The 17624-nt window shown below is 41.8% G+C and overlaps 2 protein-coding genes across 4 annotated transcripts in view; both read right to left on the minus strand.

The window, feature by feature from the left end:
• mcf2la (mcf.2 cell line derived transforming sequence-like a) overlaps positions 1-5780 on the minus strand; it is a 31590-nt gene extending 25810 nt beyond the window's left edge. The window contains exons 1-2 of one of the 2 annotated variants that reach the window (XM_077600117.1): positions 5652-5780; positions 1395-1507 (exon numbers count right to left, since the gene is read on the minus strand). In XM_077600117.1, coding sequence (XP_077456243.1) covers positions 1395-1449 — 55 coding nt within the window. In that variant the 5' untranslated portion in view covers positions 1450-1507; positions 5652-5780. Of the gene's footprint in view, positions 1-1394; positions 1508-4786; positions 4816-5651 lie in introns of those variants that run through there. The other variant, XM_077600130.1, reaches the window with a different exon arrangement.
• A 924-nt stretch (positions 5781-6704) lies between these two features.
• LOC144076073 (rho guanine nucleotide exchange factor 7-like) lies at positions 6705-17215 on the minus strand. Of its 2 annotated transcripts, XM_077603636.1 has the most exons (22): positions 16886-17215; positions 16268-16351; positions 14488-14572; positions 14293-14408; positions 13973-14177; positions 13422-13513; positions 12178-12272; positions 11932-12027; positions 11002-11124; positions 10729-10867; positions 10585-10644; positions 10227-10373; positions 10061-10147; positions 9851-9929; positions 9610-9740; positions 9327-9533; positions 9143-9236; positions 8973-9062; positions 7910-8068; positions 7620-7716; positions 7446-7500; positions 6705-7383 (listed from the first exon to the last, which is right to left on the minus strand). In XM_077603636.1, the coding sequence occupies exons 1-22, from the start codon at positions 17048-17050 to the stop codon at positions 7261-7263; spliced, it is 2529 nt and encodes an 842-aa protein (XP_077459762.1). In that variant the 5' UTR covers positions 17051-17215; the 3' UTR covers positions 6705-7260. The 2 variants fall into 2 exon arrangements, with proteins under 2 accessions (XP_077459762.1, XP_077459771.1); XM_077603645.1 differs by lacking the exon at positions 7910-8068 and having other exon boundaries at positions 16886-17214.
• Positions 17216-17624: the final 409 nt, after the last annotated feature.

Consider the following 17624-nt stretch of genomic DNA (forward strand, 5'->3'; position numbering starts at 1 on the left):
TGGATTAGTTTGTACAACTGGCTCACAGTTCCAGCGGTCAATTCCTGGTGGGTTATCAATTTACGACCTTTCTGTGTGATGATTGCAGGTTCTTCCTGTGGCTGCGTGGGTTTTCTCTGGGAACTCTGGCTTCCTCCCACTTCCCTAAACATCCATTGTAGACTGCTTGAACACTCCAAAGTCTCCCTAATTGTGACTGTGAGCACAAATGGTTGTTTGTCTCCTTGTGCCCTGTGACTGGCTAGCAACCTTTTCAGGGTGTCCCCCGCCGACTGCCCATAGTTGACTGAGATGGGTTAAATTTAGATAATTAAAATCATAAATTTCCACTTTATTATGACAATGAGCTGTAATTATTTATCTAAGGATTTCTTGATCTTGTTAAAGGCATCAAAACAAGTTTGTGCGCTTATTAATTTTTTTCATCTATATTCTTTATCCTCTTTTACAACCTCATGATAGGAGTGACACAATAAGGTCAGAGACTACTTCCCTCTGAGAACTTCCTGTTTTTAATCTTACAATGGTGAGATAACGTTGCTCAATTGTTACATGTTTTCCTAGTCTCATATCATCAAAATATGAACAGCAGTATGGAGACAACTTTATATAAAAATTAATTATTTCATTTAAAAAAAAAAAAAAAAAACTTCCAACAGAACCAGGCATTCAATCATTTTCTGAACCGCTTTATCCTCACTAGGGTCGCGGGGGGTGCTGGAGCTGAATCGGTGCCCAGCCGATCGGAGGGCACCAGAACCATGCAATGTATTATTGTATGGTATTGCATTGTATTAATCTATTATATTCACATAGAGAACCGCATCCATTCAAATGTTTAAAGTAAGGAAAATAAGTTCAGGTTGTAAAGCCTAACATCCATTTTAGGAACAAAACCTGAAACCCATTCATATCTTAATTTTGTTATTTTGTATTTTTTTTTAATCAAGTCATTTTCGGAAAGCCTGCCCAGCCCTGAAATTACACAAACTAAGAAATCAAACATTGGCAGAAAATATATCTAAATGAGTTCTTAAGAAAGAGGGTAGGCTGATAAACATAAAAAGCTTTCCCACGCTGAGTTTTATTAGGCAATGACGTAATCAGCAAGTGACATAATCAGCTGGGCTAGTCACAGTGATAACAGAAAATGAACAATATTCCATTTATTTTATTCCCTATTTTTAAATCCTACATACCTTTTTTAGTGTACTCTCACATACATGGGTATTAATTTAACTACATAAAGTACACTTTGGTCATATGCTGTAGAGAGCTACATTGCCAAATGTCAATAATAATAAGTCAGCTCCGTGGATTTTAGAAACCTATAGTAGTCGTACTAATTGCAAATCATTACTTCTATAAGGCCACAGAAAGAAATGGTTTCCTACTGTTGATTGGTGGTAATGCCCTCAGTGTGTATTCCAGATCCATCTTTGCTCCCATCCTGTTCCGGTGGGAAGGTACTGTAATCCAGCGACCTCTCCTCCTCAGGTATCTAAACCTGAACATGGTAAAGCACAGTGATTGCTGTTAAGTTGTAGAAACTGTCAACCTTAGTCTTATTACCCTTCTGTGTTGTTTACTTTTGACAGGGTGAAGGCTATGGCCAGTATTAATTGATCCTCAGAGCCCTTTTTTTGGTATCAGGGCTGGAGTTAAAGTAGGCCTTTTGTATTTTAGGAATTTGCCAGTAGAGGGCTGCCTTCAGACTCTATAGCACACTAGTGCTTGTTTACCTAGGAACTGGCATCCACATGTGTGGACATCACATTTTTGGTTGTCACAAGACTACAATGTTAAATTGTGGACTATAGGGGGCTGGCGTCCACTCATTTTTCTCAGAAACTTCATCATGTAAAAAGATAATTCTTAATTTTTACACTCATCAGGTCCCAATTAGCCTAAATATTAAAGAGAAAATAAAAATGCATGCCTTGCAAGAGTCTGGATCTTTGGAGGGTAATGCAATTGTGGTGACGTAGCTATATGAATGGGATTCTTAAATACAGCATTAGTTTTCCATTCATCAAAATAGATGCATTCTCAAAAAAGAATCAAATAAAAAGCTTTTCACTTATATAATTACAAGTTTTCTCACAGTGCCTCCTTTCATGACTCTTAACAATAGAGCAGCATGGCTTTAGTCATAAGGACTAAATCTCATGATGGGTCAGATTAAGTAAAGACTAAGGCCTAGTCCACATGTGCCACAATGTGACATTGAAAACATGTGAATAAATGGTATAAAAGTGGTTTAAAGAAATTTAACTCATTCACTAGGTGTCTTCTAAATCAGGGGTGGCAAACTAATTAGACAGAAATAGCAAAGATTTTAAACTGTGAGTCAAAGAGCCCCACCACGCAGTGACCTGCCAAAACAGACAGACACACTGAATGGGTAGCACTCTGTCAACAGATCAAAGAAAAAAACACTGAAGCGAAAAGAAACGCATGGCGCTTACACCTCGCCAAGATCGCCGAGACAAAATCTACGGGACAAGCCTGGTCCTTAGTAAAATCCCTCTCAGGCACCAAAACGCAACAATCTGGCGAGTCCTTGGTCTACAAGAACAAGGAGTACGTGAGTGACCGAGCCAAGGCAACAGCATTTATCAGGGAATATGCCTCGGTCAGCGGACGCAAGACTGACAAGCGGAGCAGACGAGCAGTGCGTTCTCTACGTACAGCTACCCGCAGACTGCTCAGCTCACCGCGACAAGTCCTCGAGCTCCCGTTCACCGATACTGAACTGCAGACAGCGCTGTCCCAACTTAAAGCGGGTAAGGCAGCTGGACCCGACGACATAGCCCCGGGCACAAAGAGGAGGTGGAAAGCAGACTTCAAACGGAGGTTGAAAAAGTCTGGAGGTGGAGTTCCGAGGCACACCTAAACCTTAACACCACAAAGTGTGAGGCGTCATTCTTCAGCCTGGACTCAGCTGAGGCCAAATGGCAACCAAAGATCTCAATAAATGGCGCCGCCCTCAAGCATAACCCCACCCCCACTTTCCTTGGCGTATCCTTCAACCGACAACTCACGTTTGCGGAGCAAGCGAAAAAAGTCCGCCAAACCATGTCCAAAAGAACAAATCTCATCCGCAAACTCAGTGGCACATCTTGGGGTTGGCAACCAAACGACCTTAGAACGGTGTATATTGCCACCCAGAGAAGTCTCGCAGAGTATGCAGCACCAGCATGGGCCCCCTGGCTGGCCCAAACTCACCTTAAATCCCTTTAAACTGCCCAACTGGAAGCAGCCCGCGCCATAACCCACCACCTCAGGTCTACCCCCACCGAAGCAGTCCTACATGAGGCGCATCTTCCACCCCTCTCATCCTGTCTCAATTTACAAGCACTTCTTAAAGCTGATGCCTGGAACCAGCTGCCTCCTTCTGATCCCCGACACCACCTTCTCCATGAAAACATCAAAATGCGGTTACAAAAGAAGCCAGACTGGCGATCTTCGACCCTTCCCAGTCTTACCGCTCTTGAACTCCATACCCCTTGTACATACTCTTCCCACCCCTGCCCACCCTGGCTATTACCCCCCCATCCAAACTGCCTTCACTGCAGTCTCTAAACACATGCCGACCATCATCCAAAGAGATACGGCCGAAGAGCTCATCAGAAGCATGGGTGAACCAGACCTACAGATCTTCACAGATGGATCCACTAAAGAAGGCACTGCAGACGGTGGTGCAGGTTTCGTCGTCATTAAGGAGACTGCAATCATCCACCAATGGCATGGTGCCACTGGCGCCCGCAGCAGCTCCTACCACTCTGAAAAAGTGGCATTGACCGAGGCACTCTCCTGGCTGAGGGAAACAGCAGACTGGCAGACATCAATCATCCTCAGTGACTGCAAATCGCTGGTCCAAGCTATGGGAAACCCCCACACGCAAGACCCCACCATTCGGGCCACTGCAACATATGCGGTAACGACCTGGCCGATGCCCTAGCTAAACTTGGCTCGTCAGATGACCAAACCCATACCTCCCCGGACGCAGCCACAACAAGACGCGCCATCATCTAACGTGAAGATCGCGCCCCCCCCCCTCTCCCACCCCCGCCTTTTGCAGACATACACTACGAAAGTCACAGAGGAAGAACTTGCCCTATCGAAAGGAGACCGCACAGACCTGATTCGTTTCCGCAGTGGACACCACCCCCTGCTCCGCCGTTGGCTCCACCTTATGGGGAAATCCGACTCGGATCGCTGCCGTGCGACGAGGAAACTGAGTCGTCTGAACACCTATGGCTGCGCTGTCCGGCCTTAATGACCGAACGCTACCATTGCGGCCTGGGCAACTCCCTGGATGAACTAATCCATGTTCCAGTGGCAGCTCTAGCGCTGCTGAGGGTAATCCTCAGGCGCCTGAGGTGAAAAAGAAGAAGACAGACACACTCACAAAACACAGAATTAAAACCTTATTATTCACCATAACACTTTCTTCCCCTTACAAAACAACAATGCGTTCATTACAAGATAAGCGTCCACCCTCAACACACGCATCAAACACAACTTAGCCAGAGTTAACACATCAACTACCCTGGAGGTTGCTGTGGCAAAGAGCCGCATGCGGCTCGAGAGCCACGTGTTCGCCACCCCTGTTCTAAATGTAGACCTTTACTGGCATCAGGGGGGCCACTAGGTTTTATGGGCAGGGATAGTCCAAGTCCCTAAGAGATACACAGGATGTGAGCAAACGTAGCACATGAGCACAAAATTCCATAAAAAACAAGGATTTGTATAAGAAAGGTTACAACTCATCATCTCATACCCTGTGGAAAGCATATGATGGAGCCAATGATCTAAATCAGCAGTCCCCAACTTTTTTCTTACCGCGGACCGGTAAAGCTCTTTCTATTTTCTCGTGGGCCGGCTAATGGGGAGGGCGACAACTTAAGACAAAATTGTGTGGGGGTGGGGTCGGTGCATGAACGATAACCACGACGGCAAAAAAAAACAAGTCCCAAGTTTAATAGCAATTATTTATTATTATTATAAAAACTTTTCTCATTTCACGTAGGAGGGCGAGATTGAAAATGTTAATATTTTTTACTCTGGTGGACCGGCACTAGGTAGCTCGCGGACCGGTGGTTGGGGACCATTCATCTAAATTACAACTGCAAAAAATGCAAGAACAATCTTAGGGATGATAGTTTGATAAATAAAAAATAAGTATCACTTTTTGATTTTTCAAGAAAAACACCAAGTTGTCTGAAACTTGTATAATACGCTAGTTTAGGCTACAAATGGACAAACATGAACAGTGTTAAGCAAGTTACTATAAAATTAGATGCAAGCTGTGGTACAATTAAATAACAAAGTCGCTAGGCATCTCCAACACTACTTCAGCTGGGTTGAACCTCTTTAAATAGAAAAAAATACATGGAAATAAAGGGTAGTAGTAGTCATATTAAAGTATAAATTACATTTGCAGTGATTAATTAGTAATTGGCTGTGCCTAGTTGGCGTGCTTACCTTTAAATCTGGGTGGTGAGGGTAACAATAGGGAGTCAAGACTACAATTGAACTCATCCAAATTCAAATTTAAAATGATTTCAAATGAAAATTGACTCGTTTCGTCGTGTCATCGCGTTTACTTCAGGGTCCAAATTCAATAGCAATTGTTGTGAATTTACCTGAGTTTAAAGCACTGAGACGTTCAATGACGAAAAGCTGACTTCAAATAATTTTCAACAGAAATGTGCGTCGAAAATGAATTGCTGTGAATGTATCTACTAAACGAGAAACGTGTCTATTCAGAACAGCAGGAAGAAGATCAGCAAGTGATTACGGTTGTATTGATGAACTATGGGCTGTGTCTACCCCTTGAGGGCAGTAGCACTCAAAACATGCAATACCATAGACACACTCTAGGGGACGCTTAAACCCATTGTATAAAATGTCAAAGGAAGAAGCATCAGTAGTAATTTGGGTTTATGTCAAGTATCCGTTTCACTTGTCTACAAAGTGAGATTGGCTCACATGGCTAAAATGAGGACTAGAAAGCTACAGATTACCATTTCACAAAAGAATCAGTAAAAAAATAATTTTCAAAATATTTTGCAACTTGCACAGAGGCTCTCTGAGCCTTAATGGCACCTTTCCCCAACCTTTACCTTTACATTAATATTCTGAACCGCTTAATCCTCACAAGGGTCGCTGGATTCACTCACACTCACAACAAGGGGCAATTTAGAGTGTTCAACCAGCCTACCATGGATGTTTTTGGAATGTGGGAGGAAACCGTAGGACCCAGAAAAAACCTAGGCAAGCCTGGGGAGAACATGCAAACTCCACACAGGAGGACCAAGCTGGGATAGAACTCAGGACCCTAGAACAGTGCAGCCAATGCGTTAACCAATCACCCACTGGGCCACGACCCAACCTTTACAGCGTATGTAAATGTCATTTGCACCCAACATACACACATTTGTACATTTTTGATAACCTATCTAGGTGCTTCGACATCATCACTCTCTTATAGAACATCAACTTGACACATAAAACTACAGGCATTTAAGCACGTCAAATGCAATGTGTGTCTTCATAATTTATCCTGTTGTCCTCATTCCTTGACTGATCTTGTAATCATCCCGCAAATCCCAAAAGCCTTCCAACAGACAAATGAAAATGTCACCCTGTTGGTTGTGATTTGAATGTGTCAAAAAATAATAATAAAAATAGAACACTATCATTGGAGGAATTTTATTTGACATATTGTTGAAATAAATAGGCATTTGATTGTTGGACATCATTAACATTAAAACACACTTGGAATCAGATGCTATTAAATACATCATTTACAGTTACATTGCATCATACAGCTTTTGAGGTCATTAGTGAGAAAACGTGTATTTTCTGGCATATATTGAAAAGTGTTTAAGCTTGGAAAAAAAGGAATGCTTTCCTCATCTGTTGACAATTTTTAGTGTGATAATGTCAAGTGTAGAAAATCAAATTAAAAGAATACAGGATATAAAAAAGACAATATTAACAAAAAAATAGTATTCAGCAAATTGCATATTTGACATCATAAAAAGAAAAAATTGTATTGCTTTGGTTTAGAAACCGCACACTAATTACCATTGAACATTTCCTTTAGTGAATTTTCAGTAGGTTGCCTGATATAGGCCATTCTAACGGGCAACAATGTCCTCTTGGCAACTAGCACAGTGACTCACACATTTAAGGTCATGGTGGATGATGCGGCCTCAGTTTTCTCCAAGATTCAAAGTGATGTTGGTTTCAGAGGTTTGTCTCATCCCAGGTTGGGTCATTCAAGTTCTTCAAAACCCTCCTTATGACCCTCTCAAGCTCTTTCCTGGCCCGTTGCTCCTCCTCGAGTGTCCTTTTCATCCTCTTGTTGTCCTGAAAGACCACACAAACATGGCTTCCCTCCTTCCTTTATCCAGCAAAGTGTGTGTACTTACCTGTTTGAGTTCCTGGACTTCATCCCTCAAACTGTAGACAGTGTCTACCAAACTCCTGTAACCAGAATTTGATATTCTTTTGATACGAGGGGAAAAAAAATTGACTATCCACATTGATCCGTTGGTACAAAGTGTGAGTACTCGTGAACGCCATATCACACGCCTCTGTCTCACCTCTCTTCCATTACGGTTTGTCCGTTGCTCTTGGTTTCCTCCACTATGATCTTCTCCTCATCTGGGAACAACATATGAACATCTCTCCTGCTGGAACCTATTTCAAAGCGGACAACGGTGTAAACTATTGTGTCTTCTTTTGATGCGATGGTACAACATGCATATAAAACAACAAAACATCAGACACATACATGCAAACACAGCAGATACGGAGACTAGAGGGCTAACTCTATAGGCACACTAGCCAGGTTGCCATTGCTTTATTCTGACTTGCTACACTGAAATCTTACGAGAAATCGAGGCAGTCCTGTAACTAGTGGCAGTCCAGATACTGTCATAATCCGAGTCTTCTGATTGGTCGGAAGGCGGCAGGTTGCCCGGGATGCCAACAACGACGAGGCTGGAGTCAGCGAGCACATGGTTGTGCATGAGGTCAGTGCCTTGCCAGGCTGCGCCGGCAGTCAGCAGTGGGGATGCATAGGGCAATGGTGGAGGGGGAACATGAACCGCAGAGTTGGGATCCCCAAAAAAAAATAAAGAGGGGTGCCCCCAGCCCCCATAAATAAATCAACATCAAGCCCCCAAAAAGGACATGGGGAAAATACATTTGAATGTGATGGGGAATTAAAAAAGAAAAAAATGTGGACCATGATTGGGAGGCATAAATTAAAGCAACATGTATATACAGTAATTATGGAAGGCAAGAGTATATGATTCAATGGATGAATGAAAAAAGGAGGAGAGAGAAAAGCTTTTCTTAAGAGTTGAAGCTGAGAATAAAAAGATTCAGAGGTGAGCATGCATTTTCAAACACTGTCTTGATAGCTTGAGATTTTAAGTAGCCATAACTCATTTCATTATGCTTAAATAACTTATTTTGAGCATTGCAAGCTCATGTTTACCATGTTAATTTTGGTAACTTGATTAAATGAGTTCAATTGATTTGCATGATCAAATTAGTGGGTCAAAAATGCATTTCTGAGTAAACTGAACCTAATAATTGATAAATTGCATAAACCTAACTTTGATTCGATCACTGGTGGGAGCAACTTATATAATATTGATGTGCCGATCCAATTCTCGCCAGATGTGGCTATTTTTGGAGTATTAGATGTAATTACAAGGTCGGATCCAATACAGTATTCATGAGGGTTTTCAGTAGTGTTGCACTGAAGTACTTAAATTGAAGGCCATTAAAACTTGAAAATTCAAGTAAAATTGGTTGACCTAAAATTTCGAGTTCTGCGACCTCTTTTCTTTTCTACATAATAATAATACATGATATACATTTTTTACCTTGCCACAGTGAGGCAACCTATGTTTGTCTATGCTGAAAGTGTGTTTGTAACTCACTCGAGTTGAGTGTCTGTCGCGTCCTGGCACTGGTGCAGTACGCCTCAATTACTTTCAATATCTGAGCGTCTTCTTCGAGAGCCGCTGTGCCTGAAAGAAAACGACGGACTAGAGATTTCACTAAGCCCAACAACACATTTTAACTAACAGGTACATTGAACCCTCCTTACTCTTTCTGACAGAGAAGTCTTCCTCTGAGGGTTTCCTCTCTGGTTTCCTCTTAGGAAGCAGTTTCTTCATATTCTTTGGACTCTTGCTCATATCCTGCCATTAAAAAATGTAGGAGAGTAATTTGTACCACAAAGCACAAAAGGCTTAAAAAGTTCAACGTTTAAGTGGTTAGTCAGTAAGCACCTCCTTGTTGTAAAGAGCGGCAGATGGCCGGAGAGGAGGCGCGGGCCGAAGGCAGCTCATGCTCCAGGGTTTTGGGGTATTTGGAGGTTCCAACACCCCCCACGTGGAACTGCCTCCACATGAGGAAAGATGGGGGAGGGTGTGGAAGCCGCTACTGCCGCTTCGAGACTCTGAGTGTCGGGAAGGCGTGATGGGCAGAGAAGGCAACTGGGATATAGAGACGGACGGCAAGGGGTCAATTGTGAAGTTCTCTGGGTTTTAGGAGGAGAAAAGGGGCACTTACTGTGTGACACACTGACTGAGTCTTGTATGAGTGAGCAGCAGGCGTGTGTGTGTGTTTGGTGAGAAGGTCTAGCCAGTCCAGCAGATCCTGCTGACTGTTGCACGCTACTTGCATCCGTTCACACTGGGTACCTGCACAGCACACGTATGCATACACAACCTTTCAATGTTTTTCTCCATGGTCCAAAACTATAGAGACATTGACCTCCAAGTCACAGAACAGATAGAATAGAAAGTCAGACCAGAAATTTCAAAAGCATTCCTCATGGTTTCACCATCTTCTAACCGGGAGATCAGCATGCCTGAAAGTGGCATCTTTCCCTGCAAAGAGAAAAATATACATTAGTTTTCAACATTTGGCAAACTTTTTAAATCCTGTTCTGCCTTGATTTGAATAATTACTTTACTAGCTTGGACTATTTATCCAAACAAGGAATAGTATCAAACCAAACCTGATAAATGAAGCCACTCATCCTCAAGCTTGCTGAGAGGAAAAGGAGAGTGTGAGGGAAGAGCACAAGGTAGCGTTCACTCCACTCCTAAAATACATACAAATTGCCTCTTATATGCCGCACTACGTTGTAACTCAGTGTGTGGTCAAAATTCTCCAGAGGTCACCTGACAGTTCTGATAGCAAACAGCAGCCTGGGACATGTGAAGAACAGGGCCGAGGGTCTTGATGTCTTCCCCTTCCCAATTCCTGATTGGCTCAGTTAAAATCTGTAACTCCAGGTCCTTCTTCTTCCTCACTTCCTGGCACAGGGCCTGAAACGGAAAACGAGAAGCGGCACTCCGTGATGAATTCCCAGGTCAGGAATACTTAGGCCAGTGGTGTCCAAACTATTCCACAAATGGCCGTGGCGGATGCAGGTTTTTGTTCCAACTGATCCGGCACTTTAACTCAGGGATGCCCACTGCGGCCCATGTTTGGACACCCATGACTTAGGCTGACTGATGGCCAAGTGTTTCGTCTTACCGCTAGACTTTGAAACGATGCCATGCAAGCTTGGAGGTCCACTCTGTCTGGGTGTTGCTCCTGAGACCAAGACCATAAAACATTTTTTTTTCCATTGTTAAGGTAACAAATCATCATCAGGTGTCTTCTTCAGAATGGATGTACCTCCATGTGTCTGTCCATTTCCTTCAGCAGGGTTGGATATCTCTCTAGTCGAGTAAAGGGTTTACTCAAGCTGGTGGTCAACGTTAGGATCCCTGGACTTGATGCTCCTTTGGACTCCATGTACTCCCCCAGCTCCTCACTGCATAATGGGCAATTCAGATGTTTTCTCTGCCTAATTCGTGTTTCTTAAGTCCCTTTCCCCTTCCATTACCCAACTATTATGGGCTAACCCTAAGACGCCAAGGAATTGCCCATTGTACAGGCCATTCTGACCTTTGTTGGGTGAGAACATTGACAGCAGATGGATGATTTGAGCAGTAAGCCACATAAAGATACTTCATTTGGGGCAGTAAACTCAAGAAGAAGCCCCCTATCCTCTGCTGACATTCTGGAAGCCTATAAAAAAGAAAACAGCACATAAATCTGCAATACTCTTAAGTGATTTGACACCAACATGACACTGTGATACTTACATCTTACACCAGATGTCCAAATACTAAAAAGTCAAATGAACACACCCAGTTTCAAGGATGTGAGACATTGTGCTAAAAGTGGATTTTAAAATTCTACACACCCTTATTCAAATGCCAATGTCAACTCTCCCTTTTTCCCCATGTCTAATTTAAAAAAAACGATCCACCAAAGAGGTTAAATGCCAATGAGTTAAACTTTTTGACTCGAATTGCTACTACATGTACTGTACATGTGGCCCAAACACAAAACACGATCATAAAAAGAACACCACTCTTGCTTCACTATGTACTACTATGGTTATGGCCCTTGATTTTCTACAGCTTGTACTCAGAAGTTGGGCATTGGGCAAGGTGAGGGAAATAATAAACAATGACCCTTCATGCTTTAAGACAGAAAGCAAAGAATAAAGTACTAAGAAAAGCCTTCCAGAAAAACTGAATATAAATAAGGGTTAAGTATTTATTATCTCCATCCAATCAGGTGAGAAGGTTGTTAGTAAACTCTGAATATAACCTCAATACCAATTATAAGAAGGTGTGGACACATAAGATGATTTTTTTTAGCTTTACTTCCCTGTACAATTTTTCCCCCCAATTCAATTGTACAGGTCCCATTTATAATACAAAATCTTTTGAAATGATTCATCTCGGCCACATCCTTTTAATAAAAATAGAACTGAAAAGGTCAAACGTGAGCTTCTGAACAGACAAAACAAATGCAGCTACTGACTTTGTATGTTCTTCCAAGGATTGAACCAGCATCTGCTGGAATGTGGAGATCTCCTCAAGGTTTCCCTGAATGTGGCTGATGTCAGCACCACTCAGCCTGTAGAAAATCAAGTAGTAAACATTTATAATTCAAAAGTTGTCTTCGACTCGATCTTCCATTTTTTGTACAAATATTCTGGTCTGTATACACTGGTGTGCTGCTGTTTTACTTAATATTCTTGAGAAAATATCTGAAATGTAACTTGACCTATCTGTTGGTTGCAGAGTACGCAGGTAGGACCCCAGAAGACTTTGTAGTTCTCTTGAATATTCAGTCTCTGCTTCCAAGATATTCTGGAGAACCTTAAACACACACAAACATAATTCAAGAAATGTAAACTAACAGAAAATAAAAGCATGTAGGACAGGGGTCGGGAACCTTTTTGACAAAGAGAGCCACAAACAATTCATATTTTCAAATGTTATTCCTTGTGAGCCATACTACGAATTTAAAAGTCAAAATACATACATGTAAACGAGTGCCTTTTCAAATTTTTTTGTAATTTCACCACTTTTAAAGTGGAAAAAAATGAATATTTTTAAAAAGATCCGTATGCTGTTGCTAATCAATGAGAGGGTGCATTCCAGAAGAGTCTACTGCAAAAAAAATGAAGATTAAAGCAAAAAAAAATGAAGATTAAATCAGTTCTAAATGTAATATCTCAGTTCTGTCAACAGCGATTTCCATATTTTGGCTCACAGGTTAGCAAAGAGCCAGATGCACCCATCAAAAGAGCCACATGTGGCTCCCGCGCCATAGGTTCCCTACCCCTGAAGTAGGAGGTCATTTATTTCAGGATAACATGTTGATTCTTTCATTGACAGCGAATCCAAGGGAGGTCAGTCAGCTCATTAGTAAGGTAGATTCAGATAGGCTAACTGAAGACGGGAAGCCTGGAAAGACTGTGGAAGCTTGCATTATTAAAACACTTGCACACATCAAGAGGAGCAAAGAATCTCTGGCATAGCTGCCCTAGAAACCATTGGAACGAAAGAAATAACCTACATAATGACACACACAGACGCGTGTGTATGCAGTAGATCAATTACAAACACGAATTGATTGCAACTGACTACAAAAGCACAACCCTGGGATTGGATGGAAAACTGAAAGAAGATAGAAAGCAATGGACACTGAAACCGTGTTTGGCACTATTGTCACTCAGTCATATGTTTCTGGGTTTGAATCTCATAGTGCCAAAATATGGCAATGATGTCCATGTATCAATTTTTTGGGAAGAAATTTTGGGGGTGGATCTGACTACTACTTCAACAGTGAAACATTTTGGTTTTAATGCCATGACGTAGGTCAATTCACGGCAGTCTCATATTTTATATTTTAATAGAGTGGGAAGTGTAGACTTTTTTAGTCGACTGCATGTATCATCATCTACATAAACGTCTTCTCTACACCTCATCTCATATTGAGCTCTGTGAACTTGTGATACTAACCACATTGTAGTAGGTCTTGCTGATGATGGAAGTGTCAAATCCTTTCGGAGGACTTTTAAGCGTCCCAGACTTTGGTTTGTCTAATGGCTTATCTGCATCAAATAAGGAGAGAAATTGTCAAAGAAGAGTAACACATTTATATATACACACACATAGAGCTCATATTTCAGGAAGCACTGTTTAACGCCTGTCATAGGATTATGACCGCCAGCCTGGTAGTAAAGAACCGACATTATCCAGACCAATCCACTGCCAGTCGTTTGCAAAGGAAATACATGTTTTCCCACGTTACATTTTCAGGATGTTCTGTGTGTGTATGTGTGCGCGTGTATCCTCTTTATCCTGGAACTTCCTGGCTTTGTTTGTCAGGCAAGTTTCCTTCCTTTCCTTCCTTACTTTCATTAAAAATAACACACAACATACATTTCTTCTCATTTGAGCTTGGAAATGTGTTTCCATGTGTCATTGACTTGGACAAGTTTGAATATTCTAAGCAGAGAAGATGAGATATGATAGAGTTTTGACATGTCGGGTGTAATTCCAGCACCAACCGCTTCCTTTCAGTTCTCGCACGTAGTTACTGGGGAACCAGCCGATCTTGCCATTGAGCGATCCTTCCCACCAGCCCCCATCCTCCTGCCTGCTCACATTAATGATGTCGCCCTTGGAGAAAGACAATTCGTCCTCATTTGTCTGTTGGAAAGCGAAGCGTGCCTTGAAAAGAAAGTGGCCACACCCGCCGCCCTCAGACATGTCCTGCAACAGAGAAAATGCACATGCGGCAAAAGTGCAGTAATATGACAAAAATCTTAAATGATTAGGTTGCGGAATGTTGTTGAGGAGAGCTATTTTCCTTCTTGGTACAACTTACAAGGCTATGATACTGAGGTGGCTGCAGTTTGGAGGAACGATTTTGGCTGTTGAGAGAATCAAACGATTTAATCCTCAATGTGGCCGAGTGTGGCACAGACACAGGAACGCCAGATTCTGCAAATAATCAGCCATTTTAATTTTTAAATCAAATCTTGAAGATAAAATGAAGGCGCATTTATGCAAACATTGTTACCTTCAGTGGCTTTGTTCAGTGCAACCAAAGAGTTTAGGACCTTGTTGAAGTTCAGCCCCTGAAGGAGGTCATGGAGCTCAAATGCCTGCGAGATTTAGAAAATGGATATGTCCAATTACATTATTATATTCACATTCACCATGACAGTACAGGATCCAACAATGATATACGCCTGCCTGTGTTTCATTGTGTGGTTAATGATGCCATTCCTGCAAAAGTCTGATGCGGGATTACTCGGAGTCTGAGCTCCCCCTGGTAATCTCTCCATTACAAACTAAAGACGCGTGCACACGTGCACCCATAAGCAAAATACCTAAAGAACCTAATCTGGTGGAAAAAAAATGTGAAGGTTAATGAACACTATTAATACTATTACTACTATTATTGGTTCAAATAAACAAGTAAACCAATTAAATTCCTTGTTTAATCAGATTGGTACTTAGAAGCAGCTGCTCTTATAAACTCTTCCACCTCCACAATCTGCATTAGTCCACTTTACGTCGTATTTATTGCTATAATGTGGTATTTAATTAATCTGCATTACAACATATTCTGATGCTATTGCCATACCCATTAGCTCACTAAAGCTTCTGCTGTTACATTGACTCAAAATGAAATTTAATGGCTTCATTGATAGTAACGTGAAGGTACTCCGGGGCCTTGATTTCATTATTCAAATCATTTAACTCATGGCCAAGTTCTACAATTGCAACGTTCATCAAATAAATCACTCAGCCCCAAAAGAGTCAGAGGTCCACCATGATTGGAAAGACAGAAAATCGTCTGCATGTCAGCGGGCTGCCACTAATAGAGGCCTTGGCGTCCAGCACCATAGTTGACATCTAATCAACCTGATTGGAAAATCCACTAGCTGCATGACATGTTGCATTACATCACCCTATTACTCTCCTCTCCTTCATCCTTCTGTTCTTCACCATGGGTTTTTCCCCTCTAGTCATGGATACGGTCGTTCTCCCTGATTCCGGTACACAAATGAATCCTGTTTTACGTAATCTGATATGTTCGATTACAACTGCACTTGAATCAATAACCTGTGTGCTCTACAAGTTAGAAAATAGCAATACATTTGTTGACACATTCTTTAATATATAGCATTTGCAATAACTGGACTACCATTTGGGGAATAAAAAAGAACATGCAACAGAGAAACACCTACAAAATAAATTATAAGCTCAACAGCCTCAGGGGTCAAAACAGAAACAGTGCTCCCCTCCTGTTTCCATGACTACCACTGACAGTTTACATGAACTCAATTCAATTAACTTAATTACTCTTTCATGCACGAATTGGAATAGCTGAAATAAAGATCCTATTTTTGTGTGTTTTTAGAACCCTGCAGATGTGGTCAGAAATAATCACCTAGCTGTCCACTGTAATAGTGTCCCTAAAAGGGTAATGTGGGTTTATTTATACAATCACACACTGGTGACGAGATAAGGACCGCCCCCACCCCCTCCCACGCTAACACTAAAGTACTTATAGTTATAAGTGGATATTCCGTGTCTGCATTAAGTGTCCACACAGTGAAAAACACTATGTTATTTTTAAAAATCAAACTCTCATGCACCGTTTCCGTGTTAATGTGAACGTTTCCTGCCAAATAGTGCGCACCTGTACAGTCCGTTACGACAAGAGACACACCTGATTATCAACAGGCTCGGAAACAAGTATTTCAAAAATAGCCTGAATAATAAATATCAAAGTATGGAAGTAGAATTCCAACTTATTCAATGATTTTAACATCAATACAGGAACCCACCTCCACGCCGAAAGTCCCGACACCTTTGATGAATTCGTTTATGTTCAACTGAACCTCGCTGTCACTTCTCGGTTCCTGAAAAAACTACGGATAAAAAAGTCACTCGATTAGACCAGAATAACACTCATAATTTAAAAATATATATATATTTATAACAAGGGGCACTCAGAAATAAATTTTACACGGAAATATTTTTTGTTTTTAGCTTATCTTGTTGCATTTGTCGTATGGCTATTTACGAGCGTTACCTTCAATACCTACCTTTTTTCCGGTAAAACTTTCAGACTAAAAAACATTAGTGGTAAACAAATTGTGTTACATTATTGAATTTGTGTAGTTTATTTTAAAACGAAACATCGCAAATAATAACACAAAGAATAGGTCTTGGTTATCTACTTTTCAAGACTATTATTGCCCACAAATGTGGCTATCAGTGATGCCCCTTTATTTCGAAAGAGACATGTCTGACCTTGTTTTACAAATGAGAGGACCTCATAATTCATTTACTGTTCAATCATTTATTACCTAGCCATACTTTGCCTCCGACAACAGCCTAAAATGGTTCATTTCTCTTGCCCCAGTTGTGTATTTTATCATTTCATTTTTGCAATGACTCACTTTTTCCGTCGTTCCCGGTCTTAGTCGTTCCAGCAGCCTGCACAGGACCACCCCGTCCTGCAGAGACGTCCGGAGGAAAGCCTCCGGATCTGAGATGCTCTTTTTGGGAGACTCCAGCACCCCGAGCGTGATGAGCCACGTTACAGTCTGCTCAGCCGCGTTCATCGTAGACTCAGAAAGCTCGTGGCCGATAAAATGTCTCTTTGAAAAATGGAAGACGTGAGGAATAGTCAGTGCAGCTTCCACTTCATTGTTGAATCACAACAGCTCAGCTATTACAATGTCAAAAATGGATGCATTCTCTCTCTCTCTCTCTCTCTCTCTCTCTCTCTCTCTCTCTCTCTCTCTCTCTCTCTCTCCCCCTCTCTCTCTCCCTCTCTCCCTCTCTCTCCTTCCCTCTGTCGCTCGCTCTTCAATTACATTAGCTAAAAATTCATTTACAAGTGGCGTTTGCGTTGCAACTGTGTAAAACGGGGTAACACCACCACCTGGTGGACAAAAACTTGAGGTGGACCTAATTCGTCCATGTCAGGCCAGGCTTTATACTCACTTTGGGGCCACCAGACAAGAATACTACACCCACAGTGTGGGTCGTTCATCCAAAGGAGAACTTGAAGGGGCCAATTGGGACCCCATCATCCGAGTCCCAAAGGCTTGAAAGCACGACAAGAAAGACAAACTTGCATCATTTGGCCACTTTTTGACCTCATGAAGGCCTTATCAGATACCAGACAATAAT

This window comes from Stigmatopora argus, chromosome 1 (assembly GCF_051989625.1).
Source record: "Stigmatopora argus isolate UIUO_Sarg chromosome 1, RoL_Sarg_1.0, whole genome shotgun sequence".
In the NCBI taxonomy this organism is placed as follows: domain Eukaryota; kingdom Metazoa; phylum Chordata; class Actinopteri; order Syngnathiformes; family Syngnathidae; genus Stigmatopora; species Stigmatopora argus.

What these genes read in the sequence shown, in the direction of transcription:
- LOC144076073 (XM_077603636.1), bottom strand. Translation starts at nt 17,050, where the DNA reads ATGAACGCGGCTGAGCAGACTGTAACGTGGCTCATCACGCTCGGGGTG. An exon ending in TGAGTGGCTTCATTTATCAG is followed by an intron (nt 9,930 to 10,060) that starts GTTTGGTTTGAT and finishes TTCTCTTTGCAG; the next exon opens with GGAAAGATGCCACTTTCAGG. An exon ending in CAAACCGTAATGGAAGAGAG is followed by an intron (nt 7,501 to 7,619) that starts GTGAGACAGAGG and finishes TTCTGGTTACAG; the next exon opens with GAGTTTGGTAGACACTGTCT.